Here is a 14812-nt window from a genome sequence, read left to right as displayed (position 1 = left end):
TCTCTTCATTCATCTGTTTTTTTCTTCATTAATTTGTAGGCCTCCAACCCCTGGACCCTTCATTTATTTTTTTTTTTTCCATTAGTGTTCATCTCTATATAATTCACTTATTTATTGTTTGCCATCTCTCCTCACTAGGGAGTTAATTCCATGAGGCAGGGGTTTGTTTCACATCACTGGGATCTGTGATGTACTCCAAGTGCATATAGAACAGAGTCTGACATACGGTAGGTGCTCTGAATATGTTTGTTAATTAATGAAACTAGCCTCGTATGCTCATTCAGGGTGAGAGCTAAGTTTGGCTAAAAAAAAAAAAAAAAGGTCCAGGAACTTTCTGAATATGTAATTATGGTCCCAAAGTCAACAGTCATGTGCTCAGACTTGAAAATTTCCCCCAAATACAGAGGAAGATGGATCAGACAAAATTCAGCAAACCCAGGGAAGCATTCAGTCAGGCTTCCCTCCCAGTGGGTTCCTCACCTCCTTATTTACCATGGCTGGGCTGTTGATCATTTATATGATGAAAAGAAAACGGAAATGGAGAAGGGGAGTCCGTAGTGGGGTGAGAAAGGCACCTGAAATACCTGTTTGTAGATTCAGCCACTGGCTGCTGGAATGAGGAAGTCCCTCTCCCGGGGTGGGACAGAGGTAGCACAGGAGGAAAGGGAGCTGGCAGAAAGGAGCTGCATTCCTGCTGCATTCCTGCTGCATTCCTGCAGGGTTTCCCCTCGGTCTCCTCTAGAAGGAAGCCTCAAGCTAGACGTGTGGAACAGAATTCAGGTCATTGCTGTGGCCCCAGGGCCCCCTCTCTCCACCTGAAATCCCTCAAAGGGAAATTCATCCTCCCACTTCTTAAAGTGAAGGACTGAGGCTGAATGGGAGGGTGGAAGGGCTCAGCCTGTCAGGAGTACTCTAGAGATTAATGGTATAGTTAGAGTTGGAATCCATGATCCCTGACCCCAATTGCTGGGTTGTGTCCCAGACAAAACACCTTCCCCCACCCGCTCAGGCTCTTCTCATGGAGTCTCCTCTCACCATGCTCCCTGGAATGATCCCTTCCTCCAGGCAGCAGAGCCCTTTATCTGGTGCAGGATTACGTTCTGGAAGACAGTCACATACCCAGAGCAGAATCTCAGACTGCATGGCCAAGAGGATTTCAGAGCTCTTGTTGACAGAGAAAGGGCAAACAAACTTGTCCAAGATCACACAGCTCCTTGGCCACCACTAAGGAAGGAGCAGGAAACAGAACCTAGACCTTCGGATCCCACTTTAAAGCTTTCTAGCCCTGCGATTTTGTGATTTCTTGATGCCAACCCAGCTAACTTTCTTCTACCCTAGAGCAGTTTTCATCACAAAACGGTTGCCCTGAAATCCCCAAGGTACTTTGTCTGGCCACTGGCTGTGGCCATGATAGCTCATGTCCTTGGTCCCTTGTGGAGATAAGATTCTCCTCTAAGGCATTTGGATACATATTTAGCAGCTTCATTCCGCTCTTCGTGGCCAGATTCCCTAAGCTTCCCTAAGTCATCACTCTCACCCTTCCCTCCTCCCAGACCCTGTGACTGAGACCAGCACCCTTATCCTTTCCTTTCTCCCAGCTAGTCTCCAGCCTGCACCTCCAGTCCGGCAGAAGGACAATCACAGGATGTGAAGATGAAAGGATGTTAGAATCAGTTCTGCCCCACACTGGAGAGCTGTCTCTACCCGACCTCAGGGGGCTGTCCCTTCTCTCCTTGCTTGAGGATCAGAGCGAACTTCAGGGCTCACTCATTTATTAAGCACCTAAGATGCATGTTTTCAGTGAGCACCAAGTACATAGCAGTCACTGTGTAAGAAGGGTTCACTCTCTCATGTAATCCTTACAAAACAGTCCAGCAAGGTAGGATCCTGCCCCTTTACAGCTCAGGAAGTTGAGCTTCAGAAAGTTTCTCTAATTTGCCCTAGATCATACTAATAAATCTAGGATTAGGAATGACACCCAGGTCTGTCTAACTAAAAGCCCAAGCCGCAGGCACAAGTGGGTGGGGAGAGGGGAAGGGAGATGGGAAGGAGGGAAAGGTGTTTGAAGTACCATCTTTCATGGCCTCCCTGGCTGCAGAACTAAGGGGTGAGTGTCACTGTAAATGATCCCACATCTTGAAATCGAACTTCAGAGGGGAGCGGGTACTGGGCAAAGGGGGCAGGAGAATTAGCTCACTGGCAACCCTTGACACGCAGCCTGCCAGTTCTCAGCCAGTGCATCTGTGATCAGCTGACTGCAATCTGGAAACTCCCGGTCACACCTAGGCAGGCGGCCTGCCCCTCCCCCCTGGGTAGAGGAAGCAGGAACAGGTGGCAGTGAGAGGCAGTGGGCAGGTCTCCCGGGCAGCGGTGGCTGGAACCCCAGCTAGGATGGGTTCACTCTGGGGCCTGGCTCTGACCCTTTTCTTCTGCTGCTGGGAGGCTGGGACCCCCAGGAGCTCTGCAGGTAAGGGAGCAAAAGGGGCCTATAGGCTTCTCTCATGGTGGGGCTCTCGGTGTAAGTTTCTGTCCCAGCAGCCATTTGTAGGTGACTGTAGCTCTCGGGCTAATTATAATTAACCTTAAGGCTATATGTGAAGTATTACTATTATTCATAAAGAGTATGAAAATGACAGTGTGTCCCCTTAAGCATGTATGACGCTGCCATCCATACAAATGAGCGACCTCATTGTGAGGTAGCTGTGCATTTGTTTTTATGCCCGTGGGAGTGTGAGCAAGTGGAGAGAGTGTGTGGATGGGGGGCAGGGAGATGCAGGCTGGTGATAAATCTGACTAAAGCCAAAGGATGTGGCTTGGCAAGATTCTAATTCCTCCGAGTTTATCCTTTAAAATATAGTTTTTATGTAAAAAATCTGACTGTCACAGACTGCTTGGGGAGGATGGGTTCTGAGAGAGGCAGGGCTTTGATGAAAGAAGAGAACTAACATTGATCTATAACAGGAACTGTGCAAGCTTGTCACATGCATTGTCTTTTTTTTTAAAGGACTTATTTTTTAGAGCAGTTTTAGGTTCACAGCAAAATTAAACGAAGAGTACAGAGATTTCCATATACCTTCTGCCCTCCTCCGAGGCACAGCCTCCCCCACTGTCAACATTCTGTACCACAGTGGTACTCATGTTACAGTCAATGAACCTCCATGGACACATCATTATCATGCACTACATTTTTCCCCCCTTTTTTTAAGACTTTATTTTTTTAAGAGCCATTTTAGGTTCACAGCAAAATTGAGAGGAAGGCACAGAGGTATCCCATATACCCCTGTGCGCTATCTTTTTCATCCCCACAATAACTCTATGAGAGAGGTAAAATTCCTACCCTCCCACCCCCTGGCCCCCCCTTTGAAGCTGAAGAGACCTAAGTTTACCAGGATTAGGTAACTGATACGCAGAGGCAGGGTTTGATACCACACATGCCTAGCTCACTGGACACACCACCTCCTGCATGCACTCTGATCTACCAGGCTTGTGCTGCACATTTTACATTTAATTTAATTTAATCTTCACAACTCTATGAAATAGAGACCCTTAGCTCCATCATACAGGTGAGAAAATGCAGAGGCTTGGAGCTGGGAGACTTGGCCAGAGTCACACAGTTGGTGAGTAGCAGAGAGAGGATTCAATCAAACGCAGAGTCCAAAGTCCACACACTTTCCTTCCACCAGATTGATCTGAGGAATGGAGCAGGAGCGCTGCAATATTCTGGAGCTAGAGAGGCCAGGGTGTGGGCTTTGAGAAGATCCCTGTTTGGAGGTCTTCTGTTTGAGAAGACCCTTGGTGGGTAAGAGATGTGGGGGTGGGGGGGGGGGAGTTGTGAGAACCCTGGAGATGAAGAGGCTTTGGGTTCGGGAAGCATGAGGAGGTTTCACAGCAGGGTCAGGATCACACCAAACGGCTCCTGGAAAAGGATGAAAATGTATCAGGGGAGGTCAGTGGTCAGATCCCAAGAACCCAAACCACTGTTTGGGCTTCAGCCTGTATGGGCTGACCTAGAAAGACTCTGCTTCCATCATGTGAAGGACCGCAGAGGACTGCTCAGAGAAATATTTCAGGCTTTGAAGAGGGGAGAAGAAAGTATATACCTGGAAAAGCATGATTTGTGTGTATAGTTAGACTGCATTGAACAAGTCATGAGAGCGAATGCCGTGACCTACCTAATAGGCATGGGGGTACAGCCTAAAATTCTAACTGTATTAAAATAGGTTGTGTGCTCTCAAGTGACTCCCTGAAAGGCCACAGTGGGGGAGGGATGCTTAATAACCCTTTACAGGCTTTAGAATATAAGAGCTTTCCCATTCTCCTTCTCCTCTGGTCCTTACCACCATGGGAAGGCAGGGATTGGGATTCTCTTTTACAGGGGAGAAAAAGGAGGCTTGCAGAGGTCCAGTGACTGGCCTCGCTGGTAGAAGGCAGAGTCAGGGTTTGAACCAGGAAATGATCAGACTCCACAGCTAGTAAGCCACAGACCTGGGCCTGGAACCTGGTCTCTAGCTTCCTGGCCCCGTGTTCTTTCAGTGGGAGACACAGGAGGACAGGCTGAGGACCGGGGACCCTGTCCTGACACGCTAGGTAGAGGTGACTACATGGTTCTGGCCCTCCTTTGGGTCCTTTTCAAACCTTCAGAACCCTGAAAAGGGGGACTTATATTTTGATTCTTTTTCTTCTAAGATACTAGGTAAAACACAGAGCATCCACTTACGTTTGAATTTCAGGTAATGAGGTATTTTTCAGTATAATTAAGTTTCAAATATTTCATGAAAAATACACCTACTAAAAATCATTTGTTGTTAAAATTATTCCTTGTTTTTCTGAAACCCAAATTTAACTGGGCTTCTTATATTTTTATTTGCTAAATCTGGTAACCCTCCCCAGGAGGTTCCTTGGCCCACTTTCAGAGAGAGTCCCTCCCTCCCTCAGTGGACAGGAGAGGCACCCTTGTCATCCTGCTGTAACCTCCCCCGGGTAATGAGCACCAGCTGGCCCTCCACTCACACAACCTCAGAGGGCCAGTCAAGTGAACAGAGACGTTCTTCCCTATAGAGAAATGCTAGCAGCATCTCTCTGAAAAGTAAAGTTTTGCCTCTCACCTGGCTCCCTGTTACCTGTGGAAAATGCCTGGTACTTCATCTCTGGAGTTCTGGGGTTCTATCCCTGTCGTCTCAGGTCCATATTCAGGAGATGCTTGAGCACGGATGGGAAGCTCTCCCTTTTTCCTTTGCTGGAGCCCCAAAGACTTTACCTGCTCACCTCCCCTTTGCAGCAGCCACCATCCACACTGTCTCTGGAGGTTCTCCGCTCCTAGTCCTCCCAGCTACCTCTAAACAAAACCACAGATGTTTCTTGTATTCGAAGTGCTTTTACTTCCATGGGGGAAGCATTTGCTGGATGAAAAAAGTATCGATGGGAAAGTGACAAGGATTCTTTTAGAAAGTTCAGAGAGTTGTGTTCCTGCTCTGCAGTTCTTGGCTCACGTGAACTTCTGCTTTCTTTGCTCCCTCTTGAGGCTGAATCCTGGCCCCACACATTCCCTCTGATGCCTTCAGGCCAAATAATCAACTAGATTCTGGGGCTTGCACCTCAAGTGGGCTGTCAGAGGTTATCAGTCAGGGCAATCCCAGTTCTGTGGCTGCCGCAGGGCACTCGTCTTCCTGACACTACCTCCCTCTTCTTTGTAAATATAGATGAAAAATGGAGTAAAGCCAACTCCCCTCCTCCCAGCAGTCCCCAGGGCATAAATACAAGAGTTTATATGAAGTCTTGGACTCATGACTCACAAAATTGTCTTACCCAACACAGGCCCTAACACCCTCAGACGAGGCTCTGTGGGGACAATGAACCACACAGAAGTGCCTGCTGTGACTCTGGGGGTCCACACAAGCTCAGTGGGAAACTCGCAGACCCCTGACCTTGCTAAGACCTCTGTGCCAAGCCACATGCCTTTGGAAACTCAAACCCTGGGCACCCAGACCTCTGATAGGACCTCTATCCCAGTCGGTACCATCTCAGAGGCAGAGACCAAAGAAACCAAAATCAAAATTCCGGTAACAGAGATCAGGGCCCTCACAAAAATAACACCTTCCAAGTTCATGGCTGTGATGACCATTCCTATGGAGACATCAGCCACAAGTGACAGCCCCTCAGGAACTGGGATAGCCACAGATGAAACTCTTATAGGTAATGATCTCTCGGAAGCCATCTTTGACACCTTTTGTACTGATGACAGCTCTGAAGAGGCAAAGAGGATCACAAGTGACACCTTGACATTGTCTTGCACCTCCGTAGAAACCAGGGCCCTGGCCTTGGAGAGTAACTCGGTTCCAGCCATCATCACCTCACAAGCCCTGGCACCTGAAATCACTGCTCTTTCTAAAACCTTGGTTGCCTGCACCATCACCGACATTGAGGGTACCAATTGCAGTGTTATAGAAATTGAAACAACTGCCACCATCTCTGGGACCTCAGGCCTAGATCACAGCTCCACAGGAAGAAAGGCCTTGTCCACTCCTGAGACGTCGGTTTTGCCTCACTTCACTGAAGCAAAACCACACCTCACCAGGACCACAACCTCTTCTAAGACCTTGTCAACAGCCAGTGTCACAGACTCAGCCACACCTGGTACCACCATTGAGACCCCATTCACTGCCAATAGCCCCACAGAAGGAGAAACAACAGCAGCCAAGGCCACTACCCCCAGTGGAACTTTGGGGACAGTCAGCATGAACCCCTTGGAAGAAACCTCAGTCCTCTCTGTTGAGACAACAAGCCACACCGAGGCCTCAGGAGCAGTTACAATCTCCACAGAGGCTGGGTCAACAGTGGGCAAAGCGACTCCCCCTGCTGGGTCCTCAGCTACGATCTACAGCCTCTCCGTAGTAGGCACCATCAAGAACTGCACCCCCTCAGAGACTTCTGCCACAGCAAGCACAACCAGTGGGCCTGTCCCCATCAGCAGGACTCCTCTTCCCTCTGTCCATCTGACCATTGCCAACAGCAGTCAAGAAACAGACATCACCTTAGCCAAGACCACAGCCTCAGCAAAGACCTCGAAGACAGCCAGCACGGCCGGAGGAAAGCCCCCAACAGCCACGCCAACCACTGCGGGGACAAGTTGGACCACAAAAGTCACTGCAGGTAAGTGGTTCCCCTACATGGGATCTTTAAGGATGTGGGGTTTAGTCTCCAGGATGTCTACATGCTTAAGGAGTAGAGAGGGAGAAAGGGTCTGAGACCTCTTCTGGGGCCTGTCTCTGATGTTGCCTCTTTATGCTCTTCTGGTGGTTCTTGCCAAAATCAGTAACAAGCAGAGTTAGGGTGGTGTATGAAAAGAGCATGGGGCTGGAAGTCTGGAAAAATGGTTTGAGATCTTGGCTCTGCCCTTAACAACCTGAGTGACCTTAGATGGTTTCCTCTCCCTTTCTGGGCCTCAGTTTCCCCACTGGAGGGGGTTGCAATGAATGAACAATGAGGTCCTTTTCAGCTCTGCCCTTCTATGAAGTTAACTGTTGAGTAACTACTGGGCACCAGGTGAGGCCCCCAATTTTATTTAAGAGACACAGACGTCATGCTCTGGAAGCCTTGGGTTCAGCCAGAGCCACACAGAGGAGCCCTGTGTGGGCATCTGTCCCAAGCTGCTGCCCTCTGAGCAGCTGGGATCCCATGAAAATGGGGCTCACTGGATGCACTTGCTGGGGTTGGTATCATAGATGGTGACTTGAAATAAATACATAAATTGGGCGAAGGTTTGGGAGTTTAAGCTACACCTCTGAGACAACAGATACTTCTCAGGGAAGAAGTTCTTTGTCAGAGGCTCCTCGGTCAGCCCAGCTCCTGGTCAGCCTATGGCCTCCACCTCCACTTCCCACTACTGTCCTTGCACCTCATTCCTGTGGTGTTCTCAGCTGGCCCTGATTTTCTGGGGAGGTAAAATAAAAATATCAATCATGACCACCTTACTGAATTTCTTTGTATTCTAGGCAGAAGTGATATAAAAATATTTCACAGCCAATAAACATTGGCACTAGCTGAATGTTCTCTCTGATATCAGGTGTGTACTCTGAGCTCTACATATGTTATCTCTTCTCATTAACCCTTCAAACCACCTGATAATGTGGGTATTATTGCCCCATCTGACAGGTGAGGAAAAACAGATTCAACAATGGTAAAAAGAGAGCTGTGGGGTTCCAAATGAGTCTGTTGAGGCCAAAACTCAGTCTCCTATTGTGCTTTTTAAATTTATTATTATTTTATTTTTTAAAGCTCAATTTATTAATATATTTTTATTTTAGAGAGCTTTTCTTTAGTATTTGTTGATTAGATGATACATTCACATAATTTAAAATTCAATAGGTACAAAACTGTACATCATAATATGTCTCTCTCCCACTGCTGTCCCCCAACTACCCAATTTTCCTCACATATATAACTGATGGAATCACTGTCTGTGGATCCTCTTCTAGACATGAAATATGCATTTGGGATTATAAAAAGGAGGATGAAAGATATCTATATAGAGATATTGATATCTATCTATATCTATATAAACCTATAAAGCTATAGATAGATATCTTATATCCTCCTTTTTTATTTTATTTTTTATTTTTATTTATTTTATTTTATTTTTTTAAATATTTTTATTGGGGAATTGGGGGTTGGGAGCAGCACTGGGGAATTGGGGTAAAGGAACAGACAAGTTGCTGTCGTTTTGTTCTTCAGTCTAGTTGTGGAGGACGTTGCTTCACTGGCCCAAGTTGGCACCATCATTGCGCTCTTCCTGGGCGAGGCAGATCAGTCGCCGGCTTCTGGACGGCCGCTCACTGCGGCTGCTAGCCGCTCATGCTGGCTGCTGGCTACACACGGTAGCCCATGGCAACCCACTGCCACAGGGGCTGCAGCCTATGCCGTCGCCTGCGACTCACGGCAGCCCAGCTTCAGGTCAAGCTGTTGTTCAGCATCTTAGCTGTAGAGGGCCGTGTCACTGTCCCTCATATGTGGGATCCAAACCAGGGCCTTCTGGTGTCCCAAGCCAGCTCTTAACCAACACGCCACTCAGCCGGCCCTATCCCCCTTTTTTATATAAGTGGAGTGTAGGATAAAGACAGATCTCTGAGATAAAACTTTAAAAAAAAATTTTTTTTTTATTGCTGCTCAGTATTCCATTTTATTTTACTAACATGTATTTAACCAGTCCTCTATGGGTGGACATTTAGGATGTTTTCAGTATTGTGTTATGACAATCAGGGCTGCAATTAATAGTACATTTCTTATATGCGTGTAATATAATTAGGATAATTTTCTAGCAGTGCAATTGCTGGATCGATTCTAATAGTATTCTGATAAGAAATGGCTACAAGGTGGCAGATAAAGGCAAACAGATTACGCCTCAACAACAGACAGAACTTGCTTACAGAGCTGCCACGTTGGGAAGGCTGGATTAAAAGGCCTCCACCAATTTAGAGCTGAAAAACCTGGCTGAGGGCATCCCGTCAGAGAGCCAGCCTCTCTCCAGCCTTCTCCCCGCTGGGACCTTCCTAACAGCCTTGTCCTGGCCTTGAGAACATTCTAGATCCACTTTTTTTAAAAATATTTTATTGAGGAATTGGGGGAGGGGAACAGTGCTGGGGAATTGGGCGAAGGGGAACAGACAAGTTCCTGTCGTTTTGTTCTTCAGTCTAGTTGTGGAGGACATTGCTTCACTGGCCCAAGCTGGCACCATGATTGCCCTCATCCCGGGTGAGGCTTCTGGACAGCCACTCACGGTGGCTGCTGGCTGTTCACGCTGGCTGCTGGCTACACACGGTAGCTTATGGCAACCCACTGCAGTAGGGGACTGCAGCCTATGCCATAGCTGGCGACCCATGGCAGCCCAGCTCCAGGTTGAGCTGTTGTTCAGCATCTTAGCTGCAGAGGGCAGTGTCACTGGCCCTCATATGTGGGATCCGAACCGGGGCCCTCTGGTGTCCCAAGCCAGCTCTCAACCAATGCGCCACTCAGCCGGCCCCTAGATCCACTTTTATTTCTCCTTCCTCACACTACTCTTTTTTTTTTAAATATTTTTTTAATTGAGGAATTGGGGGAGGGGAACAGCGCTGGGGAATCAGGGAAGGGGAACAGACAAGTTGCTGTCCTTTTGTTCTTCAGTATAGTTGTGGAGGACGGATGTCGCTTCACTGGCCCATGTTGGTATTATCATTGCGCTGTTCCCGGGTGAGGCAGGTCGGTCGCCGGCCTCTGGACGGCGGTTCATGGTGGCTCTTGGCAGCTCACACTGGCTGCCAGCCGCTCACAGTAGCTTTCAGGAGCCCACTGCAGCCCCATTGCAGCCTATGCCGTCGCCAGCAACTCATTGCAACCCAGCTCCAGGACGAGCTGTTGTTCACCACCTTAGCTGTAGAGGGCAGTGTCACTGGCCCACATGTAGGATCTGTACCGGGGCCCTGCTGCTCAGAGCTGGTGTCCCAAGCCAGCTGTAACCAACCCGCCACTCAGCTGGCCCCTCACACTACTCTTTTGACTTCTCTAAATGTGGATGGGTCGTTAGCCATCATTTCCTTCACTCTTGTTGGGAAGACACTCCAATGGGCCCAATTATCAGAAAAAGGAAACCCTTTTTCTCTTTGCAGTGAGTAAATGTAAGATCCTATGAACACAGACATAATTACACATGAGAGTGAGCACTTATATGTGGAGGGGAACAGAGGCTGGGTAGCACAGTTCACGTCTTGATTTCTGAACTGACTTCCCCACATTTTCATCTTCCTACTGTTTCTCAATGTGCAGGTGGGGATGGAGGCTTCCTCCTCCTGCAACTGAGAGTGGCCTCCCCAGAAGACCTCACTGACCCCAGAGTGTCAGAGAGGCTGATGCACCAGGTGAGTGGGCACTTTCTGGGCCAGGGCTGTAGAGGAAAGTAAGAGGTTCTTGGGATTTCCAGAGCAGATCTGCAGACTACAGAAGAGCAACTGTTAGACTTGGGAGGAGTCCAGTTTCTCATGGAGCATTAGGAGCTAAATCTAAGGATCCCTGCTTGGCTTTGCTTCTGCCCATTTTTCCTGATTTCTGAATTCCTTTTTTCTGCTACATAAAAAAATTTCTTTCTCTCACCCCCAATTTCCTCAGGTTCTTGGAAGGTCAGGCCTTCTGGCCCCTGGGAGAAGGTCAGTGATGTTAATGGGCAGATAGGCAGCACTTTTGGTTGCACGTGGCAGAAATCCAACTTATCAAAGGTTACACAGAAAACCAAGGTATTGGCCGAGAAACCTAGAAGTGGCTGTCCACCTTCAGGTGTGGCTGGACCCAGCAGCTCAAACACGATCATCAGGGTTCTCTCTCTCTCTCTCTCTCTCTCTCTCTCTCTCTCTCTCTCTCTCCCTCCCTCTCTCTCAGCTCTGCTCCATTCATTCTTCAGAACCTCTCTCCATATGTAAGGAAAAGTGGCTATGACAGCCCTAGATTCACAAGGTTGTTAGTTCCTTCTCCCAAGATCTGCATATCATATTAGGGGAGGACTGATCTCATTGGCCTGCAAGGGTCACTATGACTGACAACCTGACCACATGGAATGGGAAGGGCGGGCCCTAAAGGAAACAGGCATGGTAAGCAGAAAAAACACCGATAAATGTAAACTCTAGATGGGGATCAAGATTGGGATATATTTGTATATCAAGTTGGGAAAATTCTTCTGAAACTCAGGTCACTGGACAAAGCGTCTAGTGGTGGAATTCTGGGGTCAGGGCTTTTGGGAATGGTGTGAATCATTGGAAGGTCAGACTGGGTCAGCTCGACCTAGCTCTTGTGCTCACACCTTGCTGCCAGGGGATGGGAAGAGAGAATATCTAGGCGCTTGAAGTGCTTTTAGTGGAAGGGGGACCCATCAGGACTCCCATTATAAGGAGGTCCCTGAACGTGTCATGGGGGTTTTGAAGCAGGGCAGCCAAATAAATGACAAATGCCTACTGCACATGATAATCAAAGCAGCCCACTACACATGATAATCAAAGCAGCAAGTAAGAATCCTAGTTAAAGAGGGAAAGCCAGAGTTGTCTCAGATCTGAGTCCCCCAATCTGGAAACTATTTCAGGGGTCAGAAAGAAGCCAGGGAGATAGGAGTAGGTCAGGAGCAGAGGTGCAGGAACCAGGCCATGTGGGTGTTGGGCATCAGTTCTTGGGAGAGCAATTGGCGTAGGGCTCAGGGATCAAACAAGTTTTAGAGCCAGATAGATCTGGGTGTGAATTCCAGTTCCTATCTGTGTGACCTTGGGTAAGTTACTCCATATTACTTTCCTCCCTTATAAAATGAGGCTAATACTACCTGCTTTATAAAGTCACTGTGAGATTTAAATGACATAATGTGCATGAAGTACCTAGCTCATGCCCTGCGTGCGGGAGGCTCAGGAAATGCTGCTGGTCTCCTCATATGTTCTCTTCTCCTGTCCTTGGTCTGTAGTGAGCTCATGGGCCAGATGGGACAGAAATACCCACCTGTTCCTTTTGCCCTCCAGCTCCGCCATGAACTGCATGCGCACATGCCTCCCATCCAAGTGTCTCTTCTGCGTGTCAGGAGAGACTAAAGACCATCGGCTGCAGCCAGGTGTGGCTGTGTGCCAAGCGCGGGACAGTGTTGCCTATGGCCTGGGACCCACCACAGACTGAAGCCACATTGCTATGCCAAGATGTACCTGGAAGGTTCCCCCGGACGTCAGTTGGCCTAACCCCTTACCCCAGACATGGCAGCGGGATCCTGGCTCATATATGCCTGAGTGTAAGCATATGGGGAGGGGGGCTTCCCCTGTTCCAGAGATATCCTTAGACTTCCCTTGGCACATGTGTTGTGATTCAATAAAGAGTGACCTGATCACCCATCTGTCACCTGCTGTGTGCTTTCCTCTACATTACAATTGTGATAGAAGGATTTGTGCATCCTCACTGCCGTCTTCCTCCTTCATGTTTCCCTGGTTCTTGGTTTGGACCTTGATTACAGCACTTATTGAGGCTGATGCTGGAGCCTGTTAATTGTGAACTCCTTCAGAGCAGGGACCATATTTGTTTATCTCAGTATCCCCTGAACCTAACAGAGCGCCTGGACTGAAGTAGGATCACAGAGAATGTTTGTTGAACTGACTTGAATTTCAGGTTCTAAACACAAACACATGTAAAAGAAAGTGCAATATTCAATTATTTCTCCCCCATATTACTTTTTAAAATTTATGTGGCTTTTCTTTTTTCTATTGCTAAAATAGAACTTGCTTATGATTTTAAATTTTCCAAAAACTCAAAAGGACGAAGAAAAAAAGAGAAATGGAAAGAGGAGAGGCAGAGAAAGAAAAAATACTTTCTAAAATCTCACCTCTTATATGAGGTCTGAAAATTAAGTTTGCAAATTTGTTGCAAAGATGTTGCCAACCTTTTTTGATATCAGAGAGATTATTAATTGTGAATTTGTACCAGCTGGACAAACAATTAACTAAGTTTACTATTTAGAAGTGCTGAAAAGGCTGCGTGAAAAAGTTAGACGACTTGAAGTTTTCACCAACAATTCATGGCTCTTGTGTTATGACTATGCACCAGCTCACACAGCAATGTCTGTGAGGAAGTTTTTAGCCAGTAAACAAATAACTGTATTGGGACACCCTCCCTACTCACTTGATCTGGCCCCCAATGATTTCTTTCTTTCCCCGAAAATAAAGGAAATAGGTGCATTGAAAGGAAAACATTTTGATGACATTCAGGACATCAAGGACATTCAGGACATCATAACACAACAACAGTTCTGATGGCCATTCCAGAAAAAGAGTTCCAAAATTGCTTTGAAGGGTGGGCTAGGTGCTGGCGTCGGTGCATAGCTTCCCAAGGGGAGTACTTTGAAGGTGACTGTAAGGATATTCAGCAATGAGGTATGTAGCACTTTTTCTAGGATGAGTTCGTGAACTTAATTGTCTGAACTTGTATGATGCTGAACATCTTTTCATATGTTTACTTGCCATCTTTATATCTTATTTGGTGAGGTCTATGTTCAGGTCTTTTGCCAATTTTTAAATCAGGTCATTTGTCCTCTTATTGTTGAGTTTTAAGAGTCCTTCGTATATTTTGAATGACAATTCTTTATCAGATGAGTCTTTTGCAAATTTTTAATCCTAGTCTGTGACTGTCTTCTCGTTCTCTTGACATTGTCTGCCACAGAGCAGAAGTTTTTAATTTTAATAAAGTCCAGCTTATCAGTTCTTTCTTTCATGGATTATACCTTTGGTGTTGTATCTAAAAAGTCATCACCATATCCAAGGTCATCTAGATTTTCTCTTATGTTATCTTCTAGGAGTTTTATATTTAGGTCTATGATGTGTGTTTTGTGTTTTACATTTAGGTTATGATTCAATTTGAGTAAATTTTTGTGAAAACTGTAGGGTCTGGTCTAAATTCATTTTCTTGATGTTCAATTGTTCTGATACCATTTGTTGAAAAGGCTATCTTTGCTTCATTGTGTTGCCTTTGCTCATTTGTCAAAGATCAGTTGTCTATATAGATATGGGACTATTTCTGAACCTTCTATTCTGTTCTCTTGATCTATTTGCCTGTCCTTTTGCCAACACCACACTGTCTTGATTACTGTAGCTTATAAAGTACTTAGTTTAAAAAGTACTTAGCTTAGGGCCGGCCGAGTGGCTCAGCTGGTTAAGAGCTCGCTCAAGAGTGCGAGCTATGCAACCTGGAGCTGGGCTGCCATGAGTCGCCGGCGACGGCGTGGGCTGCAGTCCCTGTGGCAGTGGATTGCCATGGGCTACCGTGTGTGGCCAGCAGCCAG

At 47.0% G+C, this 14812-nt stretch overlaps 1 protein-coding gene across 1 annotated transcript; it reads left to right on the top strand.

The window, feature by feature from the left end:
- The first annotated feature begins 2307 nt into the window (after positions 1–2307).
- Positions 2308–12864, top strand: MUC20 (mucin 20, cell surface associated). The gene is made up of 4 exons (XM_019650653.1): positions 2308–2467; positions 5815–7149; positions 10795–10886; positions 12516–12864. Exons 1-4 carry the CDS (start codon positions 2392–2394, stop codon positions 12582–12584), a joined length of 1572 nt encoding a protein of 523 aa, XP_019506198.1. The 5' UTR covers positions 2308–2391; the 3' UTR covers positions 12585–12864.
- The last annotated feature ends 1948 nt before the right edge of the window (positions 12865–14812 follow it).

The sequence above is a fragment of the Hipposideros armiger genome, unplaced genomic scaffold (genome assembly GCF_001890085.2).
Source record: "Hipposideros armiger isolate ML-2016 unplaced genomic scaffold, ASM189008v1 scaffold_8, whole genome shotgun sequence".
Classification (NCBI taxonomy): Eukaryota; Metazoa; Chordata; class Mammalia; order Chiroptera; family Hipposideridae; genus Hipposideros; species Hipposideros armiger.
This window is presented reverse-complemented; position numbering and strand designations above follow the sequence as displayed.

Coding starts and splice junctions, on each gene's coding strand:
- MUC20 (XM_019650653.1), top strand. CDS start 2,392: ATGGGTTCACTCTGGGGCCTGGCTCTGACCCTTTTCTTCTGCTGCTGG. Junction 2,468..5,814: donor GACCCCCAGGAGCTCTGCAG/GTAAGGGAGCAA, acceptor TACCCAACACAG/GCCCTAACACCCTCAGACGA. Junction 10,887..12,515: donor CAGAGAGGCTGATGCACCAG/GTGAGTGGGCAC, acceptor TTTGCCCTCCAG/CTCCGCCATGAACTGCATGC.